The sequence below is a fragment of the Cydia amplana genome, chromosome 17 (assembly GCF_948474715.1).
Source record: "Cydia amplana chromosome 17, ilCydAmpl1.1, whole genome shotgun sequence".
Taxonomy (NCBI): domain Eukaryota; kingdom Metazoa; phylum Arthropoda; class Insecta; order Lepidoptera; family Tortricidae; genus Cydia; species Cydia amplana.
This window is the reverse complement of record NC_086085.1, coordinates 4,647,794-4,663,100: the sequence shown is the minus strand read 5'-3', so window position 1 is coordinate 4,663,100 and position 15,307 is coordinate 4,647,794. Positions and strand designations below refer to the sequence as shown.

The 15,307-nt window shown below is 39.5% G+C and overlaps 2 protein-coding genes across 3 annotated transcripts in view; both read right to left on the bottom strand.

Moving 5' to 3' along the window:
* Positions 1-3,103, bottom strand: part of LOC134655705 (serine/threonine-protein phosphatase 2A 56 kDa regulatory subunit delta isoform-like) — a 66,534-nt gene extending 63,431 nt beyond the window's left edge. Inside the window, exons 1-2 of one of the 2 annotated variants that reach the window (XM_063511165.1) lie at positions 2,862-3,103; positions 2,669-2,722 (exon numbers count right to left, since the gene is read on the bottom strand). In XM_063511165.1, the coding sequence (XP_063367235.1) occupies positions 2,669-2,716 (48 nt within the window). In that variant the 5' untranslated portion in view covers positions 2,717-2,722; positions 2,862-3,103. The remainder of the gene's footprint in view (positions 1-2,668; positions 2,723-2,861) is intronic. The other variant, XM_063511166.1, reaches the window with a different exon arrangement.
* A 296-nt stretch (positions 3,104-3,399) lies between these two features.
* On the bottom strand, positions 3,400-9,315 carry LOC134655716 (dynein regulatory complex protein 9-like). Its single transcript, XM_063511177.1, has 9 exons — positions 9,177-9,315; positions 8,306-8,376; positions 7,548-7,716; positions 6,938-7,084; positions 6,476-6,581; positions 5,232-5,342; positions 4,912-4,995; positions 4,223-4,354; positions 3,400-3,629 (listed from the first exon to the last, which is right to left on the bottom strand). Exons 1-9 carry the CDS (start codon positions 9,284-9,286, stop codon positions 3,444-3,446), a joined length of 1,116 nt encoding a protein of 371 aa, XP_063367247.1. The 5' UTR covers positions 9,287-9,315; the 3' UTR covers positions 3,400-3,443.
* Between the last annotated feature and the right edge of the window lie 5,992 nt (positions 9,316-15,307).

The window sequence follows — 15,307 nt, the reverse complement described above, 5'->3', positions numbered from 1 at the left end:
TCCATTATGTAGAGCTTAATGCAGTCTTGTAAATAACACAGAACAATTACAATTTACACAAACACATACATTTAAAATTTAAATTTAGAACTGCGAATTTTTAGAATACCGTATACGCGTGCGTTTAAATTTAGAACTGCGAATTTTTAGAATACCGTATACGCGTGCGTTTCCGCAATACTGCGTAACGTACACTACGGAGAAATCATCCATGGTGCCAAATCTCTGTTTACATACTCTAAACAATAATACTTGGGTAAACTGTGAAGTGTTTAAACTAATGTATGTGCTATGTTGTTGGCAGTAGGTTTGAAATAGAATGACATGGATTCCGATGCGAGATAAGTATATCTTTTGGTATAATGTGTTTGAAGGTATATGATTATACTGAACAATAATATCACTAATATCACTATCACTTCAGGTACATTTGTAACAATGTAGACCTTGAACGAAAACATGTTCTCTAACATGCAGCCTTTAAGGGATTATGCTCTTTTCTAGAAGGCTTGAAAGTCATATTGGTCCGGAAACACCATATCAGAACTTTTTATGTCTTGGGCTGGGCGTAAATAGTTCTAATTTGAGGTTAATACCTTTGCTGCGGTTCATCATTTAACTGGCTGGAGGCTGGCTTAGAGGCCTTTACATCAGACAGGGACAGATGGGAATGATTCATATGAATGTACCTAAGCTATTCCCATATTTGCTTGGCGGAGACAAATTCATTTATTTCTTTATTTATAGCCTTATTTCAGAATACATTTTTTTTTTTAAATTATATCTACAGTTTTCCTTAATTTACTACGGTAACTGATTCTGTGTGCCTTCGGGCAAAGGCCTCCCCCAATCTTCTCCACTCTTCCTTATTATGAACTAATCTCGTCCATGTTTTTGTTTTTGTGCCTCCAGCCATGTCTTCAATTTCATCGGACCATCTTTTAAATTGCCCGCCTCCTTTTCTTTTATGCCCTCTAGGGTGCCAAAGTGTTACAATTTTGCTCCATTTATCTCCTCCTCTAATAGTATGTCCAGCCCACTTCCATTTTAGTTGTTTTGTTTTGTATGTAACATCAGTAAACCCTGTTTTGTCTCTTAAATTCTTGCAACTTATTTTGTCTATTCTTCTTTTCTTTAAGATGCTTCTTTCCATGGCTCTCTGAGTTATGCTGAGCTATGCGGAGACAAATAGGAATATTTGAATATTATTTGTTTATTCGTCAGTTTAGAGACTCATTGATTAATGATTATGTCAACAGGAACACAATATTTATAGACTTTGTTAACATTAAAAAAATACAAAATTCACCATTATTCTCTCAGGTTAAGTTTTTGATAACCTGTATTTTGTCTAATCTTAAGACTAGAGTTAATCTGTCTGGTTTCAGCTCCTGAGACCCAGAAGCAGTTGTATTGTTTTTGAATTTGGAACTCTTAGTTTCACTACATAGTATAAAACAAAGTCGCTACCCGCTGTCTGTCTGTACGTATGCTTAGATCTTTAAAACTACGCAACGGATTTTAATGAGGTTTTTTTTTAATAGATAGAGTGATTCCAGAGGAAGGTTTATGTATAATTTGTTAACCCATGCAAAGCCGGGGCGGGTCGCTAGTACTCTATAAAAGTTCAGAATAAATAATAGAAATTGTACAAATATTTGTCTGCATTTGAAATTTGTATTCAGCAGGGGTATTACGGATGGCTTTATTCACATGATAAAAAAACTCACATTTTAACACCACGGGATAGAAAGTGACAGATACCGTTTTATCAACGCTGTTACATAGACAAGAACAACCATCATATCCGTGCAGGAGGATGAATATTATAAGAAATTCTTTATCAGTCCGTTTGATGTGTGAATTTACCTTAGTACTTAAATTGATTTGCTAAAACATTTACACATTATTTCATGCTTTCCGTACCATTCAAGGGTTCCGTACCATTACGCAAAAAACGGCAAAAAAAATCACGTTTGTTGTATGGGAGCCCCACTTAAAATTTATTTTATTTTGTTTTTAGTATTTGTTGGTATATCTGCAACAGAAATACATCATCTGTGTAAATTTCAACTCTCTAGCTATCACGGTTCATGAGTTACAGCCTGGTGACAGACAGACGGACAGCAGAGCAGAGTCTTAGTAATAGGGTCCTGTTTTTACCCTTTGGGCACGGAACCCTAAAAACCCTCTCTAAATCAAAATCCTTATAAATGTTCTATCAATTGTGGCTCCAAAAGAGAGTGAAATGAGCATAAACTTTCTAGGTTAATCAAATCAAAAGGAAACCAGATTTGAGTTATGCTAATGATACAAACTCACTAGTAAATATCTTCATTATTTCATACTGATTCTCACAAACAACAGGAAATTCTGACTAGTTTCTTAAGCGTGGTGTAAAAGGATAATGTCAATAGGAAACAATTATATGTTTACACGCAAAAACACAATCGGACACCAATTCTAAGACTCAAATTGTATACTAATGAGTTATAAATAATTTGGTCGGGCGTTTTTTCGCAAACTCCACAGATTGGCGCAAATAAAACGTTGAAGGTTAAAGTTTCACTAACAATTAGCTCATAATAAGATAATGCTGTAAATATTTCACCGTTGGCTCCGCCGACGGGCCGTCCCAAGATTATTAGGTACATTATAAACAACTCACCTCAGAGTCACTGTCTCCGCTCTTATTTTTGTCCGTTTTCGTCTTCATCTCCTCCTGTGAAATACAGTTCTCACTCAAACTCACTGTAAACACCGATATTTTGAACACCACAACGAATTTATAAACTTATATGTTATGCGGAATCGCATACCATCAACGAACTGACTGACATGGCATGTACATACTAACTTACGTTTGGTCGGTGTACGGAGACCGTAGCAAAATGCCGATAGCACTATAATTTTATAGTTTTCTACGCGGTCATGCGAAAACTTCGGGCAGATACTTTGTTCAGTGAGTCTTCTATATTATTTTCGAACTCACCTTTTCATTTTTTGGCATGTTTTATTAGTAAATAACGCTGAAAATTCAACTTTTTGATAAACAGACATATATAGGAAGACAGTTTTGCAAAACGCGTGTTTTGATTGGTTGTAAATTGTCACGTGACTCCATTGACGTTTGCAATGCTGGAAAGTAGTGATGTGGGCAAATTATGTAACGTCAAACTAAGTCGACTCGTTGTTGAATCGATTTTATATCGACTATTGATCTATTCATTTTGCACAAGCAGCACAAGGTGCATGTTTTGTAGTTCCGTTAGTAAGTTTGTCAAACCGAGATGCTGCTTAAACCATAGGCTTAAACATCTGACACAGATGGTAAAGGGCTGTTATTATTAGGTTTGTCACTGAAACCTCCTCCTATAACCTTTGCAAATAAAACACCACTTGAACAATCCCTTCAAAAACAACTTTATTAGTAAAAAAACTTGCTACTTCTTTTTCGGTGGCTTCTTCGCTGGCTTGTACGGCCCGAGTTGCCTTCGGACCAGCAAGCCGCGCCACCAAGCTTGCACGGTGATGGCCGACTTGTTCATGGTCTCGCGGTACTGGCGCTCCTTCTCGCGCTCTTCCTTGAAGTTGATCCAGTCTTTCATGAGTTTGTCGTGCTTTTCGATCTGCGGAATAAAAGAAAGAATTTATTGCGAGGGAACTTTAGTCTCCGGAAAAATTAAGATCATGCTCTTAACTCAAACGATCTGTAAACACAAAAAAAAATACAGTTGCACAACTGTTTAGGCGACAACGGTTTCACTCACTTGAATTTTTAGTCGCTATTGGCGAAATGTTTCGGGGTCTTTGGGGGTCATTCAAGTGAGTGAAACCGGTGTCGTCTAAACAGTTTAAAATGTATCTCACGAAAGTTTCATCTCGATCAGTGGCACAACATTGGCACAGAATAAGTACCATAATAGCCGTACTACCGCATCGCACCGCGACCTTGGTGCGGTGCGGTAGTGTGTTATAGCTTTAATAATTGCTCGGAGCAATGCTGAGCCGAACGGAGCCGAGAATGCCCGAAAGGAGGAGTTTCGTACTCCTGGGATTGGGTTCAATTTAGTCTGGGAGCCTATTTGAGCGGTGTGTAAAAAAGTCGAAGTTTTTTTTACAGCTCAGCCTTCGCACGCCAGCTGGTGCGCTGTTTTCGGACGCTTTCAGCCGTTCGCGGGCCACGATCTTCGAACGTCATAGCCAGTCCTAACGATATTACCGTGTCCTCCAATCCCATTCTCTCGTCACGTGCGTTTTGGTAGTCATTCTTCTGTATTTGTATTTTCAAATCGATTCTTTCCATGTCCTTGTCATATTTTTCCATCCACCTCTCGACTTCTTCCAATGTTTCCTGAAACATACATGAAATTGTGACAGATTTATTTAAACCAATGAAACCATTACTGATGTGCGATTACCGTCGCCCATGGACACCCCAAGAGGGGTTGTAAGTGCGTTGCCGGCACTTTAGATGGGAGTACGCAAGTTGCGGAAAAAATCCAAAATATTGGAAAAGCTCACAAATACCTATGGGAATCTTAAGAAAATTAAATGTGAAAAATCGCCAACCCGTTGGCTCGATGTCATGAACAATACCTGCCAAGGATCTATACGTGCTTATTCAGAAGGCGGACAATCTATCGCATTTGGCAAACCTTGGTGCTTCAAACCATACCTCATATGGCTATGAGTTATGTTATGACTCTCGGTCACAAGGGCCACCTCACACTAACGTCTCCTGAGCGTCGGCATCTAGTCAACTCTATGGCTGCTGCTCGACGCTACGTTGGCGCAACTGCGCGGCGACGCCATTTTCCATAGCGCTGACTAGACGCCGACGCTCAAAAGACACTAGTGTGGGGTGGCGGGTGGCCCTAGAAAAATAACGAAGAAGAAAGTAAAACCCACGTTAATAGCGATGTTGATGAGTAGTTCAACCTCTGTATGCACACGCTGTTCGTTATCTGTGCGTTGCTTGAAGTACTCAACCACCTGTAAATAAGAATAAATATGCACATGTTTAAGTGAATTAAATCCCTCGTCCTTCATGAAGTCGACGGTCTGAAGTTAGAGGTATTGTGAATAAGGAGAATCAGGATCCTAGTTATATTAATATGATAATCATTACAACCATCGCAAATTACAACCATCCAAGCACCAAAATTGGTGTGGGCCGCATGTACTTATAGCGACGCGGAGTGAGCCACGCCTGGCTTTAGTAAACAGACCTGTGAAGGCGTATACTCGTTGTCGTAGATCGTCTGGAGATGCTGCTCGGTGCGCGCGCGCTCCCAGTTGTGGACGTAGCGTGCGCACGTCTCGGCGTTCAAAGTGAAGTCCTAGACAGAAAATATTTGTTGATATGGTGTGTGTGTGGACACAGCGGACCCCAAGTTTCCTCAGTCGTAGCAGAAATTAAGCCAGGACAAACGCTATGATAAAAGTCAGCTGTCCGAATAGTTACGATTAGCGAGTTACAAGTTTCACTTTACAGACGAGAGCTTTTTCAGAAAAAGATCTCGCTAGGTGTGAAATCGCTGAGATATCAATATCATCAATAATCATCATTTCATTTCTTACATGCACCATGCAGACATCTGGACAGCTATTTTCACGTATCGTACTATTATTCTTGCGAGAGAAAATAGTCCATCGTCGCTTCCTCGGTGTCGCTTAACCTACGAACACCTGCATAGTTTCCTCCAATAGCCTCCCGAGACCCAGATGCAGTTGTTTTTGAAGTGAAAACTTCCTTAGCGGCGCTGGGCACTTTTTGAAGTGGGGAAAAATGATAAACTCGAGACAGCGTAAGGCGATCACGTGACCGTAAGGTTTAGATGGCCACTCATTTAGATGGCATTTAAATCAATAAAGAAAAACTCAATGACATAATTCAATAAAGCTACATCTTGATAAAATCGCTAATAAAAGTGAACTCTAGTCTGGTGAATAAAACTCCAAATTTATCATGACCAAATATATTTAGATGCGAGGTCTGCAAGGTAACTTTACAATTTCTATTCGAATTTTAAACAATTAACGCTAATAAATTTGAATTTCGAATTTTAAACAAGCTCACTGATCAAGTGATCAGCAATTTCGGAACTTAAGTGTTTCAATAGAAAGGAGGATGGGTCAATTATACATAGTGCTGCAGACATTTTGGACTATTAGTCATTGAGTTTTCACTTCTGTAGGCACTCCCGGAGTGCAACCCGTTGTTTTTTTTAATTTGGAACCTTCAGTTAAACAATAAAAGTTCAAAAGACATTGGGAGGATGTGTAGTCACGCTCCGTGATTGTTACGCCGATTGGTTCTAGCTAAATTGGACATTCCATAGCGTAAGTATGGAACAACCAATTTAGCTAGGAGCCCTAAATGGCGTAACAATCCCATGTGGTGACTGTACAGAAAATTGTACCCCTGGGGACTCAGGATAGGATAGGAACACGGACTTTTGACTAGTATTACCTCCACTTGTGTGCGCAGATCGTCTATGATAGCGTCAGTATCGTAAATGACGGACTTGATGTGGTTCCGCTGTTGTCGCAGTTGTCTATTCGTGTCTCGTCGCAGTCTACACAAACCAAAATATCATTATTATCTCAATATTAGTAAATAGGTTCTCAATAAAGTCCGGAAACTAAAGAAATAAAGGCATGGTGGTTGAACAAAACCATCAGGTAGGTACCTGTACTCTGTGTAATACATATTTTAACGGTAGTCATATTAAACCAATAGATAGGTAGGATAGGATAGGTTCGTTAGGTTGCTTCAGATGCCCGAAGGGCAAAATGTCCAGAAATAAGTGCCTGCCGGGCTCCGTCGACTCAGGGAACAAGACAAAGATTTTCAGATTTCACGATATGCCGAGGAATTTCACGATCTGCCTGTTCTTACGATCGGCCGCCGACATATATATTACAAACGTACATTCTATGCCTAGCCTCAGCCTCCTGGAGTTCTGCGCGGTAGTTGTCCCGGTCCACGATCTTCTTCACATGCTCTGCGAGGACTCTGTAGCACTTGTTCAGCGCTAGGTCCGTGTACGAGGTCTCTAGCACTTCGGCTAAATATTTTCTGGGGAAAAAACAGTGTCAGAGAAAAGATATCCGGAAATATGTACCTACCTACTTATCATTATTGCCTCCTCAAAGACAGTAAAAGTACATCTACTAAAGACTGCTTTCTTGGGTGATGCGAATAAACGACTAAAGTTACAGATGTTTTTGGACTTGTTGGTGATTGAGAAGAGGTTTATTTGTACCAAATTTGTGTATTCCTATTTGTCCCTGTCGGGCAGATATGAAAACTCATATCTTGTATGGCGTCATTGGCGTCGGTCACGTGGAGCGGGAATAAATGGGTACACACCCTAAATTTAAGCTATATTTCTGTCAGTTGATGATATGATGATGATCAGTTCATCACATAACTAATACACTGTGCAGCGAAGAGTTCTTCACCTTATCCCAAGTGAAAAAATGTATGTAGGTACAATGTATTTATGAACTCAACTGTACCAATGTATTTTACATAGTACCTGTCTGCATCCAGCTTGTTGAGCTTGTACTCGTTACAGCCCAAGTGCTTAGGGTCGATGCCGTCCAGTACATCTTTGACCAAAGGCTGCTTCACACCGAACTTCAATGCCAGCAGTAACCCCATGTCCGAGTGCACCTTGCTTATGCGCATCTCTGTGTTGCATTCAACTGTGAACGGTTATATGGACACTTTAGTCCGGCAGTGCCGAAGACAATTGATGGACTGAGTACTACTAAACAGTCGCTATCGCTACGACATCGAAACGCTTTGTGTCTCTTCCATATTAGCGCGACAGTGAACAGTTTTGTTTCGATCGCAGCAGCGATTGGCATGTTGGCTATGCAGCAGCCTGTACAGTGAGCTGCGAATTTGCATGGAGAAATTATGAATCAATTCATTGATAAAGTCACTTACACTTACATACACTTTTACGGCTAATGGTACCTTTATTGTTTTGCAATGAAAACTAAATTTAAATTCGACAAAGTTTGTGTCTTTGGCCCTTTGGGTACTTAAAGTAAGTAATAGAGTCAGCCGTATGCAGCTACTTATACAGGTAGCGTACGGGTAAAATATCATGCAATGTAAAAGTGCAAGCAATTTCCATGTGAAAGCATATATGTACCTAATCCTCCCAGACAGTTTCCATGTAAAATCATGTACCTAATAATTATCTTTATCTAATATTTATGCGTAGGTAAAAAGTATGGTTCATTTGACCGTTGTTCAAATTGTGGCGTTACTCGCACGGCGTACCTAATATCCGCAACTCTGTGATGGTGTCCTCGAAAATAGAAGCAAATAACGACGCCTCGAATTTGGGTAATCTGAAATAGTAATAATCTGTCTCATGTTTTTTTTAATTATGTACCTAACTATAGGTATAGAATAGATAGTGTGTAAAATCTTTAAATAAATCAGAATGACCTACGTTGGAAATTGTCTATCGGCTAAACAAGGGTCGCTACATTACTACATAGTACCTACCTATAAAACAAAGTCGCTTCCCGCTGTCTGTCTGTCCCTATGTATGCTTAGATCTTTAAAACTACAACGGATTTTGATGCGGTTTTTTTAAATAGATAGAGTGATTCAAGAGGAAGGTTTATGTATAATTTGTTAACCGGTGCGAAGCCGGGGCGGGTCGCTAGTAGACAATAACTGTGAATTAATAACACGCTAACATCACGCTAATTTCGCATATTCATAACTCGAGGGCGAGCGCGAATCGCGGCGCCAAGCTGCGAACGCGAGTGTGGAGTCGATTTCGCAGATCTGCGAACTTGTATTTTAAGCCCGCTCCACACTCGTGCGCGAATCGCGGCGCGAACGCGAGTGTGGAGTCGATTTTCACAGACAGCGAAATCGACTCCACACTCGCGTTCGCGGCTTCGCCCGCGATTCACGCACGTCGTCTGGAGGGGGCTTTATGGATTCCACTATTTGTAGGGTAGATATTTAGGGTACTTAGGGTAGGGTAGGTACTTTATCGTAAGTCGTAAGGCAAAGAGTAAAGTAAGTGTCGTAAGGTATCGACATCGACAAATGTATTCTGACTAGTGAAGGGCAAAGGTAGGCTGGAAATCGATAATAATGACAATTCAGCTGGTATTTTGGGCTTAGTTACCGATAAACATCGTCAGCATTGCACACAGAGCTCTTAATTGAGTTATTTTCAAACTTGTAACACGAAACGACGGTCTCATCCTCCGATGTCTGTGATTGTTTCTTTTCCATGAGAAATGTTATTGGCCTCTCTGGTTCCTGTGCCTAGAAATTAAACCAATAAGTATAATTTAAATTGCGAACGCGTAGAACGGTAGAACGATCCGTGATAATAAAGGGTGATAGAGATGGAGATAATATTATTATAAACGATGATGCTTAATTGGCTCCTCTACACGATGGCACAGCGAGATGGTTATGCTATGGTTATATGGCTCCTCTACACGATGGCCCAGCGCTGGACCGCGAGATGGCCATGCGATGGCTGAGAGCACGCAGTATGGAATGGGCTACGTGTAGATGCGTACGCACCATCGCTGGCCTACCTTTGATGTGCGGACGAAAAACCGACACCGTGGCCGTAATCCCATTGCCATCCCGTCGCGCCATAAGCCATCCGACACCATGCCCTTTCTACACACGGGCCCATCTTAGTAGGCCAGTATGATGGTCCATCGTGTATGTAAGAGGAGTGTAGAGGAGTTATAAGATACGCTGTTCGCCACGGGCAAACTACACCTGCCAGGCTTGTGGTCGTGTTTGCCGCTCCCGTAATTGGCTTAGGAAAAACATCGCTTACTTACCTGACACTGTTTGTATAGTCTGTACCATTCTGTAATAGACTCGAAGGCCAATGATGATGAGTAGCCTTGAGCCAGAATCACGACTCTAGGCGTAGTAATCTAGATTTTATTAAATATTGTCCATACAAACCATGTTTTTCAATTGTAGGGATGATAGGTTTTGCTTTTGTACAAGAAATAATCTAACATCAATTAATTCAAAGTCATAATAACGGTTAACAATAAATTAACTCATCACCGGGGTAACACAAGGTACCTATCTATAATGAACGAGGATTGAAAGTTTAACTTTGAATAACAAGTTAGGTACATATGTAAGGTATACATACTTTCTGGGTGTCATTTTCTTCTATTGGTTCATTTGAGTAAATAGTCGCTCTGCCCCATGGGCCCTCTGCCACGCTCACAATTCTATTTTTATTCATGTTGTAAAATTACTAAGATATAAAAACTTCAATGTCGCCAAAAATGTCACTATTGACAAATAGTGACTGATAGTGACAAGCTCAGAGCAACAGTACTATTGAGGTCACAAGGGGGAGGGGGAAAATGGCCGAACGAGATGATCTTATGGAACTCTGCTTTGTTTTTCAGTGGCCAGTGTGTTTCGGGTAAAAGTATCATAGGCGAATAATAGTTGGGCCAACCCACTGACCATCCAGCCTCTAGACATAGCATAGTCGCGCTACCCCCTCTGCCACACATACGGTAGCGTTACTCCATCTTCGAGTCACGCCTACACCGCTTACTTCAGTCGGCGGACCGGGCTCGGTGTAGAAACTTCGGTAGCTCGAAGAAGTTTTTGCTATCAAAAATGCATTATTGTTGTGTCAAATTGTGTGGCAAGAACACTAAAAACTCTGGTGTACAAAAAAATGGCATTTCATTTCACAGGTAAGCCGATTTTTTAGAGATTTGGATAAAAAAATATTTTAATTTAAGCGTCTCATCAAATTTGACAGCGCTTGAAACTCGATGACGTCTTTTAAGAAAGTCTCTTTCTATCGCGCTGCATCCGTATACATCCTTTCTTGTCTTTTATTACGTGACATTCCTAAGCCCAAACTAGTGATGTCCATATCCATAGAATGTGATTGTTTACTATTGATAAGGTAATTCAATTCAAATCGCATAGGTATTTGCGAAAAATTCACTATAAAACAAATAAATAATATGAGAAGTACACTTACGGTCAGGTACCAATTTTCCCTTGAACATAACCGATATTGTCAATTCAGCACTACATAGGTACTCGTATTACTTTTAGCGATTATAAAAACATTGCAAAAATTAATCACAAGACCAATTTTATACAAAAACACACGGTTGCAATTTAAAATGCATTATTTTGATTCCATTTTTGTTGAGAATAGTGGGCGCCGGTTTAACTTTTTAATTTTTGCTTTTTTTCTGTGTACGACTGCCAACATGGCAATGATACTTGAACATTCGGCCAAATAATTTAAACCTCATTTAGTTAGATTGTGTTAAATAACATTTCATTTACATAATAACAAATCAATATTTGATTTAAACCATGTAATAACTCTTAATAGAATTATACAGGATGTTTTTAATGGGTGGGTATAGTAGGATACCGCGAATACAGGGTGGATTTTCTTTTTGGCTCAGTGAGGGCAGCTACCAGATCCCGTACTGCTACGAGAAAACGGTCTTAAGAGACCTTCCCTCGATTTTAAATTAATGAAGATTGGCATTTACAGATTTTGGAAAAAACATACAGGATACGAGAAAAAGGTCATTTTTGACAAACTTTTTTTTATGCCAATCGATCCCATTCCTATTGAGGATCAAAAGCTTGTATGGGAGCAAAAAAAAATTTCATGCTAGAAAAGCCACAAATCGAGGAAAACTTTTCCCATAATATTTGAATGAAAATGAAAACTTTTATTTTTCACATGCTACTTTTGTATGCCAATCGATTCCATTCCTATCCAGTATCAATAGTTTCCTAGGGGTCGACTTACGGTAATGTACTAAAAAGCCACAAATTAATAAAAACTTTTTCCATACATTTACTATGGAGAAAATGTGAAATTTATTATGGGAAAAGTTTTCCTCGATTTGTGGCTTTTCTAGCCGGAATTTTTTTTTGCTTCCATACAAGCTTTTGATCCTCAATAGGAATGGGATCTAATTTGAAATCGAGGGAAGGTCTCCTAAGACCGTTTTCTCGTAGCAGTTCGGGATCTGGTAGCTGCCCTCACTGAGCCAAAAAGAAAATCCACCCTGTATATAAAGCCGCAACCCGAGTGATTAATTGACATAATTGCTCTCCCAGAAGGGGGTTCCTGGGGTATTTGACTTTGATACGGTCGTATAGAGGGGGTGGTTTGGTGACTTCCAGAAAAATCCGACTTTTGGTCTACCGGATTATCCGACTTTTGGTCACTAAACGGTGACAGATACGTGGGAGATGCTCGACCAAATGTCATAGAGGGACGCTGACAGTTTCTGAAGCCGCCATTATTTTTTCAAAATGGCGGATTCAAAATGGCGATCATTTTTCAAAATACTCCCAGCGCGCTAAAATTTTGGTCACGAAAACTCGGGGTCACCTAGCTGTATTCCTATGGATTTTTTTTAATAAAACCAATATGGCGGTAAAAATGGCCACTTATTTTTTATGAAAATCTTCAAAGGTGAGAGATAGGTGGGGGGTGCTCGACCAAATGCCATAGAGGGCCCGAGACAACACAAATTGCATTTAAAAAGTTTCAAAATGTACTAACTAACATAAAAACACCTTGTAATACCATGGTTGCAATAAAGAATTATGATTATGATTATGAAAATGGCCGTCTTTTTTTTTTCAAGTTGGTCTGAGCGCGTTGAGATTTGGCATGCGGCGAGCTTGGGGGCCCAAGATTAGTATGTGAATTATTTTTTGAAAACACTCAAAATGGCGGCGGACACGGGCAAAGGAAAATTTCCAAGTAGGTTAAGCGAACCCGAAGGGCGAATATCAGGCTGGGAGGCCGAAGGCTGACCCGCCGAAGGCCCGAAGCCTTCACCCCGACTCCCAAGCGTGCAACCCTCAGTAATTTAAAGCGAGGCCGAAGGGCGAGCTGCGTGAAGAAGTGCTTCCAAGCAGGTATGTTGCGAATATCCGCATCCGCATCTCGTCTCGTCTCGCGCTTCTCTAAATCCCATAAGACGCCTTTTTACCAATAGTTTATTTTTAAATTAATTATATAAAGCAGATACACCTGCTAACGAAACCACAACGTTATGGGTTAATGTTTTCGAACGAACGAATCAACATAGCATTCAAAACATGCTTGCATATTATTACTGTTATTACATTATTGACCGTGATTGACAATGTTATTATTCAACGTGTCACATCACTAGCGCCCGGCAGATATTACTGTCTGACGCCCACGTGTGTTTGAACGGACCAATCACGGCACGGGACTCGCTCACCTCGTCCCCCGCACCCCTGTATTTTTGGCAGCATCGGTTTCATGAAAGAATTGGCCTAAGTTGAGTCTAGAGGCTGGATGGTCAGTGGGCCAACCATGTATTGTGTTATTATCATGTTATGTTACATCAATACTTTTCTAAACAGGAAAAGAGTGATTGGCTGACCATAATCTTTATTTCCATAATAATAAGTGTCGGTTGCGTTAACTAAGCCAACTCTGCACAAAGTCGCGCCAGACAACATCTTCCATCTCTTTCGAACGGTATATATGCTAGGGGCACAGACAAGACATCCTCTAGACTGAGCATAGTAACGCTACCCCCTCTGCCACTTATACGGTAGTTTTACTCCATCTTCGAGTCAATTCCGTTCAAAGACACGGACCAATCACGGCACGGGATTCGCTCATCTCGTTCCCCCGCACCCCCGTATTTTTGGCAGCATCGGTTTCATGAAATAATTGCTCTAATCTCAGATGGCTAGGGGGCTTGTTATGTAAAGGGAGACTTTTTTTACTGGGCTATATGGGGTCGCGCATTTTGCAACTAGTTTAGGAATAAACACAAGTGTATATTTTGATGTATCAACGTTTATTCACTTTAATATTAAATTTTGTGATTATTTACATTTAATAATATGACATGCGACTATTTTAATGAGGTAACATATCATTCAAATTGCAATCTTTACCTACAGATTATTATTTAAAAATATATATTGAATACTCAGGAGTGCCATATGGCATATTGGTAGTTTTCTGTTGAATGATATGATATGAACAAAATAGAAATAAATAAAACTACATATTCAAATGACAATTATTTTAAATATTTGAATGGTAGAATTTAATTCAGTCTTAGGCATATAGTATCCGCTGAATTTCTATAAACGAAGGCAACAACATTTTATTATGTGGCGATACCCAAATAAGGAATATGTTTTCTGTTGGTTTTTCTTAAGTATATTGCACATTAATAAAGTAAACTCGTACCAGCGGATGTAAATAAAGTAATCAAGTAGGATGCATTTTCAATATAAAATAATACTTCAAGGCCTTTTATAACACTCAAAATTGACAACGAAAAGTACTACTTACATCTAAGCTAGGTAATAATATATGACTTTTCTGCCCGTAGACAGAATTAATGTTAAAACTATATACATAATAGTATGTATTACAAAATATACTGCTTTTCCTTACCGTCGTACATGTTTTGTAAAATAATCATGTTACACTTTTTGATTTCAAGTAATAAAAATGCCCGATCTTGTCACGAATCGAATCCCCATAATTGTTTAAAAATCGTTACGAATCGATTAATCCGATGACATCGCCACATCACTAGCGGATTTTTGGCATCTGACGTTTCTGAGGCGTTTTTATTTTATCTTTAACTTGTAATCCTGTGTACGTAGCACAGATGTCAATGCGTAAAATATATACATGTACATGTATCCTTTGTATACTACATATTAACTCGTAGATTTTTAAGTATGCGTCAGCGACTTCTGCGTTGAGGAAAATTACCTATTTAAATAAAGGAGTACATACATAGATACGTTACAAAAATGTATCATACTATTTAGTACGGTTGCGCTTGTAGGTATCAGACGAAAAAGCGTGTATGGTTTCAGCGCTGAAACTGCATATTAGAAAATATATAATGAACATAGGAGTAAGAGTGAAGAAAATATATGTTACTGCAATTCATAAAAATTTAGATTTATCCCATAACGTACTCTATTTAATTCTGAATATGAGCCATAGGTATCAATCATAATTAATACTTTACGGGGATCACAGTAAAACCGAACTATAAAACGTAACACACCACACAACAAGATCATGCGGTACAAAAATACCACACAAAATAATTACTTGTCAGTACAATGAATTCGTGATTTACCCCCTTATTCATACAACTTAGCAACCTTTTACAAACCTCCGTCATTTTTTGTCTCTTTCTAACAATCACAAATGTCAAAATTACAGATAAGGAT